The following is a 15,188-nucleotide window of genomic DNA, read 5'->3' as shown; positions in this document are numbered from 1 at the left end:
CTGGGTAGCCTTCCTCTTCTGGCCATCTCTGGCCATAGAAAAACATACACCCCTGTTCACCATTCAACCTTCTAGAATCTCCAGGGACCCAGGGACTGTGTAGAGAGGGGCTGGGGTGTTTTCAGAGTTGTGGAAAAGGACAGCAGAGTGCCTCCAAGGTTCAGGAGCGAGCTGAGTCTTTATGTCTTCAGAACCCGCAGCATCTTCTAAACCCAGACCCACAGCCCCATGTACATGCACTAGGGAGGGTGCATCTGCATAAAAGGATCTGCTGGATAACTGACGTCCACTCTTGTACATCCAACAACAGTGTCTTCTTGATGCTTAACTTCTGAGAGGGGTGTTTATCTAAAATGGTGTGTATCCTCCAGATATTTTTTAAGCCACAAAGAGAAATCATATTTCACAACTTGGCGAAGGGAGAGAGACTTGGGGTTTGGAGTCACAAGGATGTGGTTTCTTCTACTCCATCAGTGACTCAAATAGGTGTGCGCTTTCTACTCCATCCATCCCTCCAGCTCTGGGCTCTGCTGAGGCTGAGGTCTTCCCAGGGCGCTGTTCAGTTAGAGACCATTTGTGCTCAGTCCCCTACCATGGCTCCCACTGTCTCCTGCTTCAGTGTGAACTTCTCATCCCAGGCAGTCAGTACCTTCTGCCACCAGGTCCTGGCCTCTCTCTCCCAATTCTACGATACCCCCTACCCTCCAGGTTCCTGGAGGATTCTGTGAATACGTTCTGGGCTTTCCTGTCTCCATGCCTCTCTGCCTTTTTTTTTTTTGGTCGCACCGCATGGCTTTCAGGATCTTAGCTCCCTGACCAGGGACTGAACCTCAGCCCATGGCAGTGAAAGCACCAGCTCCTAACCACTGGACCACCAGGGAAGTTCCGTGCCTCTCTGTTTAGAATACCTTTATTCCCAGGCCCACCGGGGGGGATCTGCCTCTAGTTCTCATCCATCAGAACCCCCAGGCTCAAGAACTGATGAGCAGGTGTTCAGGGGCGGGGGCATGTGGCCCCTCCAATTCACTGTCTTTTCCTGTGATCGTCTTTTCTAGTACATACATCTTGTCTTACCCTCTTCCAATCATCTCACAGATGCTTATGGAGGGTCTACTATATGACAGGCATTTTGGTCGCTGTATCTGGGAACGGCCTGGTCTGGCATTCTCCACTGCTCTCCAAGGGTCCAGAAAGAAAATGTACATCCTATTCAAGTGCTCCCCCAGAATCCCCGTCCCAGTGCCTGACACAGAGCTTGGCATCCATCAGGCCAGCACTCAGCATTAGCCGAACAAGTGGATGGAGGCATTCACGTGTCTCTGTCCAACTGTCCCCTGCTGATGTGTGGGGACAGCAGCTTGGTCACACACACACCCACCTGGTGGTCACTGCACACCCACAGCTTGCGCTGAGCACACACTGTGACCAAGCATAAGTGCTGCGGCTGTTGTTGTTCAGTCGCTAAGCTATGTCCAACTCTTCTGAGACCCCATGGACTATAGCTTCCCAGGCTTCCTCTGTCCATGGGATTTTCCAGGCAAGAATACTGGAGCGGGTGGTCATGCCCTCCTCGAGGGGATCTTCCCGACCCAGGGATCGAACCCATGTCTCTTATGCTTCCTGCATTGGCAGGTGAGTTCTTTACCACTGAGCTACCTGGGAAGCTTGGAGAAGAGAAGAGCCATCTGTAAATATGTCTGCCTAGTCCCTTATTTTGTGTCTTTCTCAGGGGGAGGGAAGCAATAAGGTGGAAAATCTAGCAGCTTTGCAAATCCTCAGAGCCAGGCTTGAAACCCATGTTCCTCCTTGCTAATGATGTGTCCTGGGTTACTGCTAACCCAATGAAATTTTTTTTTTTTTGAAATTGTTTTTTAAATGAAGTTGCTTCATTTCATTTAAGTGTGGTATCCCGATCTATAAAATGCAGACAACAATACCAACGTCATAGACTTGTCAGACGTGTTAGAATTTACTATAATCAAGTATGCAAGTGTCCATGTCTGGCACAGAGCAGGTGCTCAGTAAATGTCTTTCCACATTTGATGGCACTTCATGTTTCTGTCCTTGCAGCTAGCTCAGGACTGAGCAGTAACAATGCCCAAACAACCGTCCTCAGAAATAAACTGACCACATTAAACATGAATTGTAAACAAAAAAGAAAAAAACAGAGCTCAACCTCTGAGCAGGCTCTGCCTGTAGGTGTTGAAAAGCCCAGTTTATTTTGTCAAGTTACCATAGCAACTCCTAAAGCTTCAGCCAGTCCTAGGGTTAGCAGTAATCAATTTATCCTGTAACCATGGCAATGTCAGCTGTTTGGTGGGCTCTAGAGGGGATCAGTCGGTAAAGAATCTGCCTGCAGTGCAGGAGACTGGGGTTCAATCCCAGGGTTTGATCCCGGGATCGGGAAGATCCCCTAGAGGAGGAAATGGCAACCCACTCCAGTATTCTTGCCTGGAAAATCCCATGGACAGAGGAGCCTGGGGGGCTATAGTCCATGAGGTTGCAAGAGTCGAACACGACTTAGCAACTAAACCACGAGAGGGGGAGGCAGAGGTACATTGTGTGAGCCCCTCTCCCCTGCAGAAATAAACGTGGTGAAGTCTCATCAATCACCACACAGCTACCATCACCACTGCCTGAAATGATGTCCATGAGACAATATTTCTAAACATGCATTTAGAAATAAGAGAGAGAAAATTAGGCAAAAAAAGACCAGCATGGCTCATGAAAGCAACTGGCATTATGGAAAACCTGTAAAGAGGCTGCCAAGAGCTGGAATCTGGGTTCCCTTTAGCCAACCTGGGGAATTCTGCACCCATTATCACCTGCATTGGGGACTCACTGTCCCCATAGCCTAGGTTGTGCTGTTACTTTTTAAAGAGGCCTCCACCAGGGTGAAGTTTGGGGGGAAAGGGAGATATCCTCTGAAACGCCATTCCCTGGAAAAGTAAACAGCAGCCAGCGGGGCTCCTGCCACATACCCAGGGGACAGAGGGAACCTGGGGGTCCTTCTTGCCACTGGCCTCTCAACATAACCAACCTGGCAGAAGGTGCAACGTCTGAACTCGGTACATGGGGACTTACTCCCCAACCCAAACGCGGTGAACCTTCCCGAGAACCAGACTGCAACTCCGAAAGGCCACAGACAGCTCTGGAAAGCAGGCGTTTGCCTTTGTTCTGGCTTCACAGTTAAGGCACCAAACGACACTCCACGATGAAGGCTCCGGGGGATTCTCCTGGAGCAAAACCAAGCGATGAGAGGTCATCTGTTTTGTCTGCCACTGGGAACCTGTTCTGTGCCGAGGAAAGAACAATCGCGCCCGGCACTCAAGGCTACAGACTCAGCACGAAGCAAAACAAGGATAGAGCCGCTGCTGTACTCTAAGCTCTGGCTCTTGGCGGGTCACATAGCGGGTCTCGCCGCCTTCTTCGGGCTACAGTCTGTGGTCTCCATCAAAGGCGAGAAAAGTGAGGTGGGAGGCGCCGGAGGTCAGAGCAAGTGGCAGGTTACCCGGCGCCTCGGAAAGAAACAGAATGGGGAAGAGCCAGGTTGCCTGCCCAACCCGGGCTCGCACGGATCTGGGGCTGCCTCGCCTTGAAGGGCTCTGGGGCAACGGAAGGGGGACCCCGCGGGTTGGGGATGGGCCGGGAGAGGACTGCTGCCCAGGCCCCGAGCTCAGGTCGACGCGGGGAGCTCAGGCCGGCCCCACCCCTGGGAGCCGCGCTCGCAGCCCCAGACGCGCGCACCAGGTGGCGATGCCAGCTCCGGACAAAGGACCGGGACTCGGATCGCCGGCGGGCGCCACCTCCTGGCCTGACCCCTCCCGGCGCGCCCAGCCCCGGAGGGGAGGGCGAGACCGTGGCCCCGAACCTGCTCAAACTTGGCTGCCAGAGGCGCGCGTGGAAGGCGACCCCTTACCTGTGCGGCCATAAAGGACAGATCCATGGTGTCGCTGCTGCCGCCCGCGCTCGAGTCCTCGCTGTCGCTGCCGCTGCTGTCCAGCCGCCCGCACAGCTGGCCAGAGAAGGCCACGCAGCGAGCAGGGGTTCTTGAAACCGCGCGGCACCCTCGGCAGCTGGGTGGTGGCGGCCGGTCCCGAGCCCGCGCGGTGCCCTGCTCTGGCTCTGAGCTCTCGGCTGGTGGAGGGCGGGTGGGGGGCTTGGAGCCTGGGGGCGGGGCGGGGCTCGGGCTGGGCGGGGGAACTGGACGCCCCTCCACGTGACCGCTCCCAGCCCCGCCCCCGAGGGCGGGACTCGGCGGAACCCCTGGAGCGCTCCCACTCGCTTCCCTGCGGGGAGGGGTGCGAAGAAGTGGGCACAGGGGTCTGCTGAGGCCCGAGGTCCCGTGTCTGGTCCTTGCAAGAGCCAGCGCTGAATCCGAGTCCAGCGCCCTGGGCACCCTGCCCCGTGCTGTGGTGCCCAAGCCCCAGGGGCGGCCAGCAGGGCTTTTATGGGGCTGGCTCGCCAGGGTCAGGGTTAACAGATTTTTGTGCCAACCCTGTGCCCAGAGTCCAGTGTCCTGGGGACTCTGAAGCTGGTCAGAAGGAGGTTTAAATCATAGCTCTGCTTTTGCCGTTTGGGCAAGGGAGTGGCTTTCTGAGCCTGGGTTTCATCGTCTGTAAAAGGAAGAAAACAAGCAGAGAATTTAATGAGATCATGTATCTGGGACATAGTGTCTTCAATAAATGTGAGCTTCAACGTGGCTAATAGCAGAACGGAGACTCAGCTGTGAATGATGCCTTCTAGAATTGCACAGTGTGCACCTCGCACAACTGATACCTTACGGCTCTGTTTCTATCTTTCCTTACCTTCAACAATATCCCAAGCTGAGCCCATGCCATAGCTCAGATGAGGATGGTAGCAGAGATGCCAGAAGGGGCTTATCCCTTGTGTGTGCATGTCTGTGTGATACCCTGACCTGGTGGCTGGAACACAGACGAGAAGGTGGGAGTTTTGTCCTTCTCAAAGGGCTCCCTGGTAGGGAATAGGCTGTGTGTTACCTGTGCTGCCACCTGTGCCGAGTCCTTGCTGCTGCTGCTGGTTCTGGTCCAGCTGCCTGCACAGCTGTCCTGGAGAAGGTCATGCAAGGAACAAGCCTCCTCCCCCCAACACACACACACCCTGCCACTCCCGACCCCCGACCCCATGGTGGCAGCACAGACCACAGTTTAGCAAGGGAATGGGACCAGCGCCTTACTGACAATGTTCTGTGCCACCAAAATTCACCCTAATCCCCAATCTGATAGTATTTGGAAGTGAGGGAGAAGCAATTAGGTCACTTGGACATGAGCGTGGAGCTCTCATAATGGGATGAGTGCCCTTATAAGAAGAGACATCAACACAGTTCTTCATTTTAATTGAGTTTATTAATACTTAACTTTAGAGTTGACCCTTGTGGAAGAAATGCCTTCCCAACTGGAAATCATAGAGATACTCTAGTTTTTTAACTTTAATTTTGTGTTTTCATATTTCAGCCCTTTTCTTACTGATTATTTTTTGGTCTGGGTTAAGGCAGCAATTTCACCTTTCCCATGTTAATAACCTATTATCCCACCCCTTTTATGAACCAGTCCAGCCTGTTTTGATTGGTGATGATCGGTGACACCAAGTTTGTCAAGTTTTCAGTCCCGGTGTGGGCTCGTTTATGGCTTGTCTGTCCTAGTTCTTTTGTTGCTGTTCAGTCTGACTCTTTGCAACCCCATGGACTGTAGCATGCTGGCTTCCCTGTCTATCCCTACAGTAACGCTATTCTGACCACACCTGTCAACTTCACTGGGCCATAGGATGCTCAGATAGCTGATTAAACATTATTCTGTATCAGATTTTGGGGAAATTACACCTTTAGTATGTTAGGTTTCCAGTCCATGAAGACAGTATGTGTCTCCATTTATTTAGACCTTCTTTGATTTTTTTCATCAGTGTTGTAGAGTTTACAGTATACAAAGCCTGGATATGTTTGCTAAATGCACACCTAAACATTTCTTCCTTTTCTTTCCTTTTTTTAGTGATTGTAAATTTTTATGTATTGTACTTTTCATTTTATTGTTCATGTGTTCATTGCTAATATGATATCATTGATTTTTTTTTGTTTGTCTGGTATCCTAGAACCTAGAACTTATTAGTTCTTGGAATTTTTTTCTGTATAAATTTCTTGGGATTTTCTGTGTAGACAATTATGTCATCTGCAAATAGGAACCATTTTACTTATTCCTTTCTGATCTGTTTGTTATTTCCTTGCTTTGTGCTTTATAGCCCTGACCAGACATCTAGGTTCAGTAAGACTGTTGAGAGCAGACATCCACGTTTCCATGTTCTCATGAGGACCCCAGGAGGTGAGCAAAGCAATGATGAAGGTGGGGAGACCAGCACGAGGTGGTGCCAGCTGGAAAGCGGGGCTCACTCTCCTGTACCGTCACTGCTTTGTGAGGACGGTGTACTTGTGAAGCAGAACAGGGCCCTGTGGTCCTTGGCCCTCCATACCATATTCTCTGCCTGCCTTTTCTCTGTGGAAAACTTTGGTCAAAGAATAAATTTGATCAAGAGAAGTGAGAAATGGGAAAACAAAGGAAAATCTTCAAAGGAGACTAAATAATAATAACATACTCATTAAGCATAGTCAAGGAACTTTAGTTCTTTCCAAGGGCTATAGATAATATTCTAAGCCATATCCTGTGAGCTGTCTTATAGATACTAAAACTCCAGGTGGAGAAATTAAGTACATGATGACCAAACTGTACACAGGACATGAACTGCCACAGTTCTCAGAATTGGCTTCAGAGAAATGGGGAAAAAATAGACCCTAGAACTGATGATTAACTGCACCTAGAACAACCAAGATGACGCTGGTCAGACCACTGGTGACCAATTTGAAGATGACTGTCAGAGATGACTGTGCTATTTCTGCATATAGCCCGCCCCCCCACACTCTGTCTATAAGAGCTCTTACCCAGCTGGTTGCCAGGTGGAGGGGAGTCGGCCTTTGGACAGATGTCTGCCACCCTCCCCCTCCCCCAGCTGCCGGCATTTGAAATAAAGCAAACTTTCCTTTCCACCAGGCTGGCCTGTTTATTGGCTTTTGAGCGGTGAGCAGCCAGATCCACACACTCTTTAGGTAACACTTGGACCGGCGGCTCATCTAGAAGATGCTCTACAGACAAAAGGTTTGTGCAGTTACCTGTAGGCGTGGCCTTGCTCAGGGGAACACAGACCTCTCCCAGGACTGGGCTCTGAAGAAAGAGAAGGGACACCCTGTAGGCCACACCTACGTCAAGTGTGTCTTCTTGGATGAGTCTTTCCTGCTCTCTGGGCCCTAGTCCCTTCATCTCTAATCAAAAGAACAGGCACGGGCCCAATCGTAAGTCGGTTTTTGATTGTATTTATTAATTATGATTTGTGGCTGTGCCTGGTCTTCGTTGCTGCGTGTGGTCTTTCTTAGTTGCGGTGTGCAGGCTTCTCACTGTGGTGGCTTCTCCTGTTGGGGAGCACGGCTCTAGAGCACGGGGCTTCAGTGGTTGTGGGGGGCAGACTCAGTAGTTGTGGTTTTTAGGCTCTAGAGCACAGGCACCGTAGGTGTGGCACACGGGCTCAGCTGCCTCAAGGCATGTGGGATCCTCCCAGACCAGGCATCAAATCCATGTCCCCTGCATCGGCAGGTGGATTCTTAAGCAGTGGACCGCCAAGGAAGCCCCTCTTGCGTCCATTTTTAACACCCACCATGCCCTGGAGGTGAACAGAACTATTTAATCACCCTGTCCTTTAACAAAACATTCTTCTGTTACCACACTCATAGTGACAAGGATGACCAGAGGATGGGTTGTCAGCAAAAGCCCGAACTTTTAAGTCAGGCTTTTTAAAGTGTTTTTAAGACACTCTATTGAGGTGTAACTTACATAAATGTACCTGATTTATATACACAGGTTGATGAATCTTGATACACACCCGTGGAACCAGAACTATGATCAAGATATAGAACGTTCCACTCTCCCCCAAAAATTCCCTCTTGTCTTTTTTGCGGTCAATCCCTAGCCCCCAGCTCCAGCCTCAGGCAAACACTGATCACGTTTCCATAATTGCAGGTCAGATTTGTCTTTTCTAGATTTTTCTACAGATGGTATCTTATCGATTGTACCCTTTTCTTTGTTGGACTTCCTTCGTGAAGTGTAATGTTTCTGAGACTGATTCATAGTGTTGCATGTATTGGTAGTTCCATTTTTTTCTGAAAAGCATCTTATGTATGGATATATACCAACTTGTTTATCCATTCTTCTTGGCTGAGCTGTGAGCTGTTATGAATAAAGCACCTGTGAACTTCTGTGCACAAGTCACTGTATAAGCATTTTGTTTTCATTTTCTTGGGTAAAAACCAGAGAATGGAACTGCTTACTTGTATGTTTATAATTAGCTGCCAAACTGTTTTCCAAGTGTTTCACACATTTTGTGTTCCCACCAATAGTGTATGAGAATCCCAGTTGCTTCATATTGTCACCATCACTTGATATTTTCTTTTCTAAAGAGATATTTTTTTTTATTTCTTTATTTATTTGGCAGCACTGGGTCTTAGTTGAGACACACAGGGTCTTTGATCTTTGTTGTGGCACGCAGGATCTCTAGCTGTGGCCTGGGAACACTTAGGTGTGGCATGTGGGATCTCGTTCCCTGACCAGGGATCGAACCTTGGGCCCCCTGCATTGGGAGTCTTAGCCACTGGACCACCAGGGAAGTCACAATACTTGATATTTTCATCATTTTTAACTTAAACTGTTCTGTCAGTTATAAGGTGGTACTTTTTTACAGTCTAAATTTGTATTTCCTCAATAATGTTGAACCTCTCTTTTACTTGCTAGTTATTGGCCATTTGTATATTTTCTTTTATGAAGGGTCTATTCTAATCTCTGTTTTAAAAAATTGAATCAGTTGTCTTTTTACTGTTGTCGTTGTTCAGTCGCTGAGTCGTGTCTGACTCTTTGTGACCCCGTGGACTGCAGTGCACCTGGCTTCCCTGTCCTTCACCGTCTCTGGGAGTTTGCTCACACTCATGTCCACTGAGTCTTTTTACTACTGAATTGTAAGAGTTCCTTATGTGTTTCGGGTACAAGTCCTTTGTCAGATATATGTACTACACGTGATTTCTCCCAGCCTGTGATTTGTTAAATTTTCTTAATGATGTATTTCAAAGAAAAGTTCTGAGTTTTGATAAAATCCACCTGGTCTTTTTTTTTTTTTTTTCTCAATTATGGTTCATGCTTTTTGTGTTCTATTTAAGAAATCTTTGCCTTTCTCAAGGTCATGAAGATTTTCCCCATTTCCCCCATCCCCCTACCCCTCCCCGCAAAGGTTTTATAGTTAAAGCTTTTGTGTTTAGGTCTATGATCTAGTTTTTTGTTTTTACATATGGTGTAAAATAAAGGTTGAGGTTCCTTTTTATTTCATTCCCAAATGAATTTTCATTTGTGCCAGCACCACCAACTATCCTTTCTCTGTTGAATTACCCCAGACCAGGATTAGATGAAAGAAGACACAAAATTTAAGGTGGCACGTACTCTCAGGTACCAGCTTTGTACTTGTGGGACCTTGAGTGGATCTCCTTAAATTTTAATTCCTAGGCAGCTTCCTGGCCTCACCCACTGATTAATCATCTCACAGGTATGTCTGCATATTAGAAATATCACTCTATAGCTCTCCCTGGGTGACTGCATCCAGGCATGTAATGATCCAGTGAGGACTCCCAGACTTCTGTCCTGAGCTCCAGATGGGCCCATCCAACTGTCTATTCAGCAACCTCTGAAAGTGGAAAGTTAGTCCCACAGTCATGTCCGATTCTGCAATCCCATGGACTGTAGCCTGCCCGGTCCTCTATCCATGGAATTCTCCAAGCCAGAGTACTGGAGTGGGTAGCCTCTTCCTTCTCCAGGGGATCTTCCCAACCCAGGGATTGAACCCAGGTTTCCCACATTGCAGGTGGATTCTTTACCAGCTGAGCCACAAGGGAAGCCCAAGAATACTGGACTGGGTAGCCTATCCCCCCTTCAGCAGATCTTCCTGATCCAGGAATTGAACCAGGGTCTCCTGCATTGCAGGCAGATTCTTTACCAGCTGAGCCATCAGGGAAGACCCTGGATGGCTAATGGCATCTCAGATTTAACCTGGCCAGCACTGAGCTCTGATTTCCACTGGGCTCCATCACAAGCAGGTAATGGCTCTACCCAGGTCCTCCATGTACTGTTCTGCATGTTGCACACTGCACAAGAGTGCCAAGCAGAGAGGCAGGTGGGGTTAAAATCCAGCCATGTTCCTCTTGTGGAATCCTGTGCTTGGGTTAGAGGCCACATCTGTCCCAAGGAAGGAGTGCCTTTGCTAATTCCCCCGAAGGCCTCCTAGTACATGCAGGAGTTGTCCTTCAGTCCTCTCTTCCTTGCACTTCACTCTCAACCCACCAACCCTCTTTTTCACTGTGCTCTGGCCCACACAGGCCTTTTTTATTATTATTATTATTTCTGTCTTAGCAACAAACCAAGCACATTTCCCAGAAGGGCATAGTCTTTGCTATTCCTTCTACTTCAAACTCTTTTTCTCCAAATCTTTCTTTTGATCGTTCAGGTTTCATTTCAAAAGTCACCTCCTCTGGGAAGTCTTTCCAACCTTAAGTAACCCATCCTTAAAATAAAAACAGCTTTTATTTTTTTCTATAGCACCTCTCCCTTTTTGAGTGCATTTATTTGCATCACTTCATGGCAGATAGATGGGGGAAAAGTGGAAACAGTGATAGATTTTATTTTCTTGGGCCCCCAAATCACTGCAGATGGTGACTGCAGTCACAAAATTAAAAGACACTTGCTCCTTGGAAGAAATGCTATGACAAACCTATACAGCATACTGAAAGCTGAGACATCACTTTGCCAACAAAGGTCAGTATAGTCAAAGCTATGGTTTTTCCACTAGTCATGTACAGATGAGAAAGTTGGACCTTAAAGAAGGCTGAGCACTGAAGAATTGATCCTTTCTATCTGTGGTATTGGAGAAGACTCTTGAGAGTCTTAAGAGTCCTTTCCAATCCTAAAGGAAATCAACCCTAAATATTCATTGGAAGGACTGATGCTGAAGCAGAAACTCCAATACTTTGGCCACCTGATGAGAAGAGCTGACTCATTGGAAAAGACCCTGATGCTGGGAAAGATTGAGAGCAGAAGGAGAAAGGAGTTGTCAGAAGATGAGATGGTTGGATGGCATCAGCAACTCAATGGACATAAGTCTGAGCAAGCTCCGGAGATGGTGAAGGACAGGGGAGCCTGGCGTGCTGCAGTACATGTTGCAAAGAGTTGGAGATGATTTAGCAGCTGAACAAGAACAACTTGCTGGGAGAGGCAGTCTACCATGGGCTCTGAGAGTCCTGAGCCTCAGGCCACCTGCCGGCTCTTGGTCCTGGCAGCTTGGCATGGGAACAAGGGTAGGGGATGAGTTTTTGCACAGAACTCTTAGAGGATTTGGGTTCCAGGGATAGTCTCCTGACTGCTGTTCTGCCAAGTACTGAATGCATAATTCATGAGCACAGAGAACTTGGGATCCTGTGGGGGAGGAACATTCCATTCCTTAGAAGACTCTCGACTTGAAGGCCACACCAGGGAAACTGACCCTGGAGAGGGTAGGGGTCAGGAGACCCAGATGCCGTTTTTCCTGGGAGGCCTTTACAAACGGTTTAAGAATTCATGAGCTTCTCACTAAGCCACCTGATAAATTATTTATAGCACATCTCAGGGGTGAAGATGGCCCAGGACCCACCTCTTTATTTATTTTCATTATTTAAAAAATGTTTATTAGAGTATCGATGCTTTACAATGCTGTGTTAGTTTCTGCTGTACTGCAAAGTGATTCAGCTACATGTTTACATGTATCTCCTCTTTTTTTGGATTTCTTTCCCATTTAATTCACCACAGAGCATTGAGTCGAGCTCCCTGTGCTAGACAGTAGGTTCTCATTAGTTACCTATTTCATGTGCGTGAAGTTACTTCAGTCGTGTCCCACTCTTTGCGACCCTATGGAATGTAGCCCAGCAGGCTCCTTTGTCCATGGGATTTTCCAGGCAAGAATGCTGGAGCGGGTTGCCTTGCCCTCCTCCAGGGGATCTTCCCGACCCAGGGGTTGAAACCACGTCTCTTAAGTCTTCTGCATTAGCAGACAGGCTCTTTACCACTGGCACCTCCTGATGGCGGTGGCGTAGTCACTAAGTGGGGTCGGACTCTTGCGACCCCATGGACTATAGCCTGCCAGGTTCCTCTGAGCCAGTTTTTTCCTCTCTAGAAGTGGAGTACTGACTGAGACCACGGAAGGAGCGCCTAGCACTGAACCTGCAGATAGTAGGTGTGCTGTCCATGGAAGGAGGGAAGGAAAGTTAATTCAAGTCCACGGGGAGAGGGGAGCGTGTTGGTTTGGTACAGAGATTGCACGTTTGTTTATGTTTATTCTAGTTAAACACATGTTCTGCTAGAACAAGTACTCCAGGGAATTACAGAGAAGGAGAGAGGGGAAGAATGGTTTCTTACTTATCCACGAAATGCACCAGCACCTAGCAATTGCCTGGCTTAAATAAAGTGCTTTGGGAATGTTTCCCAGATGAACAAACTAATGCGCTAATAAGCGCTTATGTTTGAATAAATGAATGGATGGAATTTAGGAGGAGGAAGTAGGAAGTAAAACATCTCCCCATGTCCCCTTACCTGCTTTCCTTTGCCCATGTATATACATCAGGGCTGATATATACAATGAGTGATGGCCAGATGCTAGAAGCTCAGCTGCCAGGGGCTCCTACAGCATGGAAGAAAAACCTGGAGCTGGATTCCTGGGCCATTGCTGCTTCCAGAGAGCTAGAGACTCACTAGCAGCACTCTCCTAGCATCACTTCTGGTTTTGTTTTTTATTTTTATTTATTTATTTATTTATTTTTTGCCTTGCCCTGTGGCTTGCAGAATTTTTGTTCCCCATCAGAGATTAAACCAGGGGTGACAGCTGTGAAAGTGCCAAGTTGTAACCACTGAACAGCCAGGGCATTCCCCTGGTATCACTTCTTAATACAAAGGCAGAGAGACCTTCCTAAATTCATTCACTCACTCGAAAACAATTCCTAAGTTCCTACCAAGGGCCAGGTCTATGCAAGGCTCCCTGGAGGGGTGAACCACAGCCTCGCTGGGCCATAGTTCCATGGGAGGAAAGTGTACCAAGTCCGTAAATGGAGACAAGACCATCACCCAGTGGGACACAGTACAGATTTGCACTATCTAATATGGTATCTACTGACCACATGTGGCTGCTAAACATTTAAAATATGGTCAATATGAATTGAGCTATAAGTATAAAATACAGGATTTGGGGGACTTAGTATTTTAAAAAAGTAATGATTTTTATATTGGTTATATGTTGAAATGACAATATTGTGGCTGTTTTATGCTATACTGGGGCTTCCCAGCTGGTGTTAGTGGTGAAGAACTCACCTGGCAATGCAGGAGACATAAGAGACACGGGTTCGATCCCTGGGTTGGGAAGATCCTGTGGAGGAGAGCATGGCAACCCACTCCAGTATTCTTGCCTGGAGAATCCCCAGAGGAGCCTGGTGGGCCACACAGTCCATAGGGTCACAAAGAGTCGGAAATGACTGAAGCGGCCTTGCACACAGATACATTGGGCTATATTATTAAAATCAATTTCACCTGTTTCTTGTGGACTGTGTGTGTGCTACTAGAAATATTTAAGTTGCTTGCATTGTGGCCTTTTAAATGTTAAGTTGTTTGTGGGTTGTGTTCTATTTCTCTTAAATGTCACTGGCAGAGAGTTCAGAGCAAAAAGCTCGCCTGTGATGCTGGGGTGGAGTGTAGGAGGCTGGAGGGATCTGGGCCAGCTGTGTGGCCTTTGGGGATGGGCTGGTTTGAGGAAGGCAGGCAGAAAAGGGGGCTTCCCTAGTGGCTCAGTAAAGAATCTGTCTGCAGTACGGGAAACCCAGGTTCCATCCTTGGGTTGGGAAGATCCCCTGGAGGAGGGCATGGCATCCCACTCCAGTATTCTTGCCTGGAGAATCCTATGGACAGAGGAGCCTGGTAGGGGGCTACAGTCCATCGGGTCACAAAGAGTTGGACACGACTGAGCGACTAACACACAGTTGAAAAGGAGACAAAGTGTGCCAGCCAGGGGACAGTTTTAAATCATTCTTCTGTTTCCCAAGCAGAAAAGCAGAGAGGTGTTTCATGATCTGGAGAAGATAACAGCCTGCTCCACCCTGGTCAGACCAGGGACCTTGACAGGGAGCTGGGGTGTGGATGGCTTAGCCTCAGAACTCCCATGTTCCCCCCTGTCCCCCAGAAATCCACACATACCTGCCTGCATCCCCCATACACGGAGAGGAAAGTACATCCCTTTCCCCAAACATCCAGCTGAATTCTTCCACCACCACCCACACTCACTTCTCTTCATAGGAAACTTCCAAGGGTCCAGGCACGGTCCCCAGAAGGTAATTGCTGTTTTTGGTTCTTTTGTTGGCTGCTCCTCCAGAGTCTGATGAACTCATTTTAATTAAAGGGCTGATTGCATCAGGAGGAAACAGTTGGGGGTGTTTCCTGTGCAGGTCTGCTGGGGAGGGCGGCAGGGCTGTGACGCAGGGAGAGCCTTCCTCCTCCAGCTCTGCCTGCCCAGGTCAGCCATGCCCACTGATCTGCCTGTAACAACTCAGTAATGATGACGCTGATGATAGTCATCCTGTGGTCGCCAGGTGGCTCTGGTCGTCCTGCACGCTGATTTCCCAAGTCCTTTTGTACCCACCTCTTGGCCACTTTCAATAGCAGCCCTGCCAGGGCCATGCTTCTGCATGTTAGAGTCACTGTTCAGAGACATGCAACTTCCCTCAAGTCACGAGCTAATGAGCGGAAGGGCAGGACTTGAACTGAGCATCTTGCCTGGTGATCTGTCCCCTGTCACTGCCTCATATCCCAAGTCCCAGGAGTACAAGGGTCCCTAGGGGACTTCCTAGGGACAAAGGTTCATATAGTCGAAGTTCTGTGATACTGGGTATCACAGGAAAATCAGTATCACATCCAAAATCACAGATGTGAGAACTGGACCATAAAGAAGGCTGAGCACTGAAGAATTGTTGCTTTCAGCATGGTGCTGGAGAAGACTCTTGAGAGTTCCTTGGACTGCAAGGAGATCAA

General features: G+C 48.3%; 1 protein-coding gene across 1 annotated transcript in view; it reads right to left on the bottom strand.

The window, feature by feature from the left end:
* C21H14orf132 (chromosome 21 C14orf132 homolog) overlaps positions 1-4,152 on the bottom strand; it is a 47,187-nt gene extending 43,035 nt beyond the window's left edge. Inside the window, exon 1 of the mRNA NM_001252510.1 lies at positions 3,920-4,152. Within this exon, the coding sequence (NP_001239439.1) occupies positions 3,920-3,946 (27 nt within the window). The 5' untranslated portion in view covers positions 3,947-4,152. The remainder of the gene's footprint in view (positions 1-3,919) is intronic.
* Between the last annotated feature and the right edge of the window lie 11,036 nt (positions 4,153-15,188).

This window comes from Bos taurus, chromosome 21 (assembly GCF_002263795.3).
Source record: "Bos taurus isolate L1 Dominette 01449 registration number 42190680 breed Hereford chromosome 21, ARS-UCD2.0, whole genome shotgun sequence".
Lineage (NCBI taxonomy): Eukaryota > Metazoa > Chordata > Mammalia > Artiodactyla > Bovidae > Bos > Bos taurus.
This window is presented reverse-complemented; position numbering and strand designations above follow the sequence as displayed.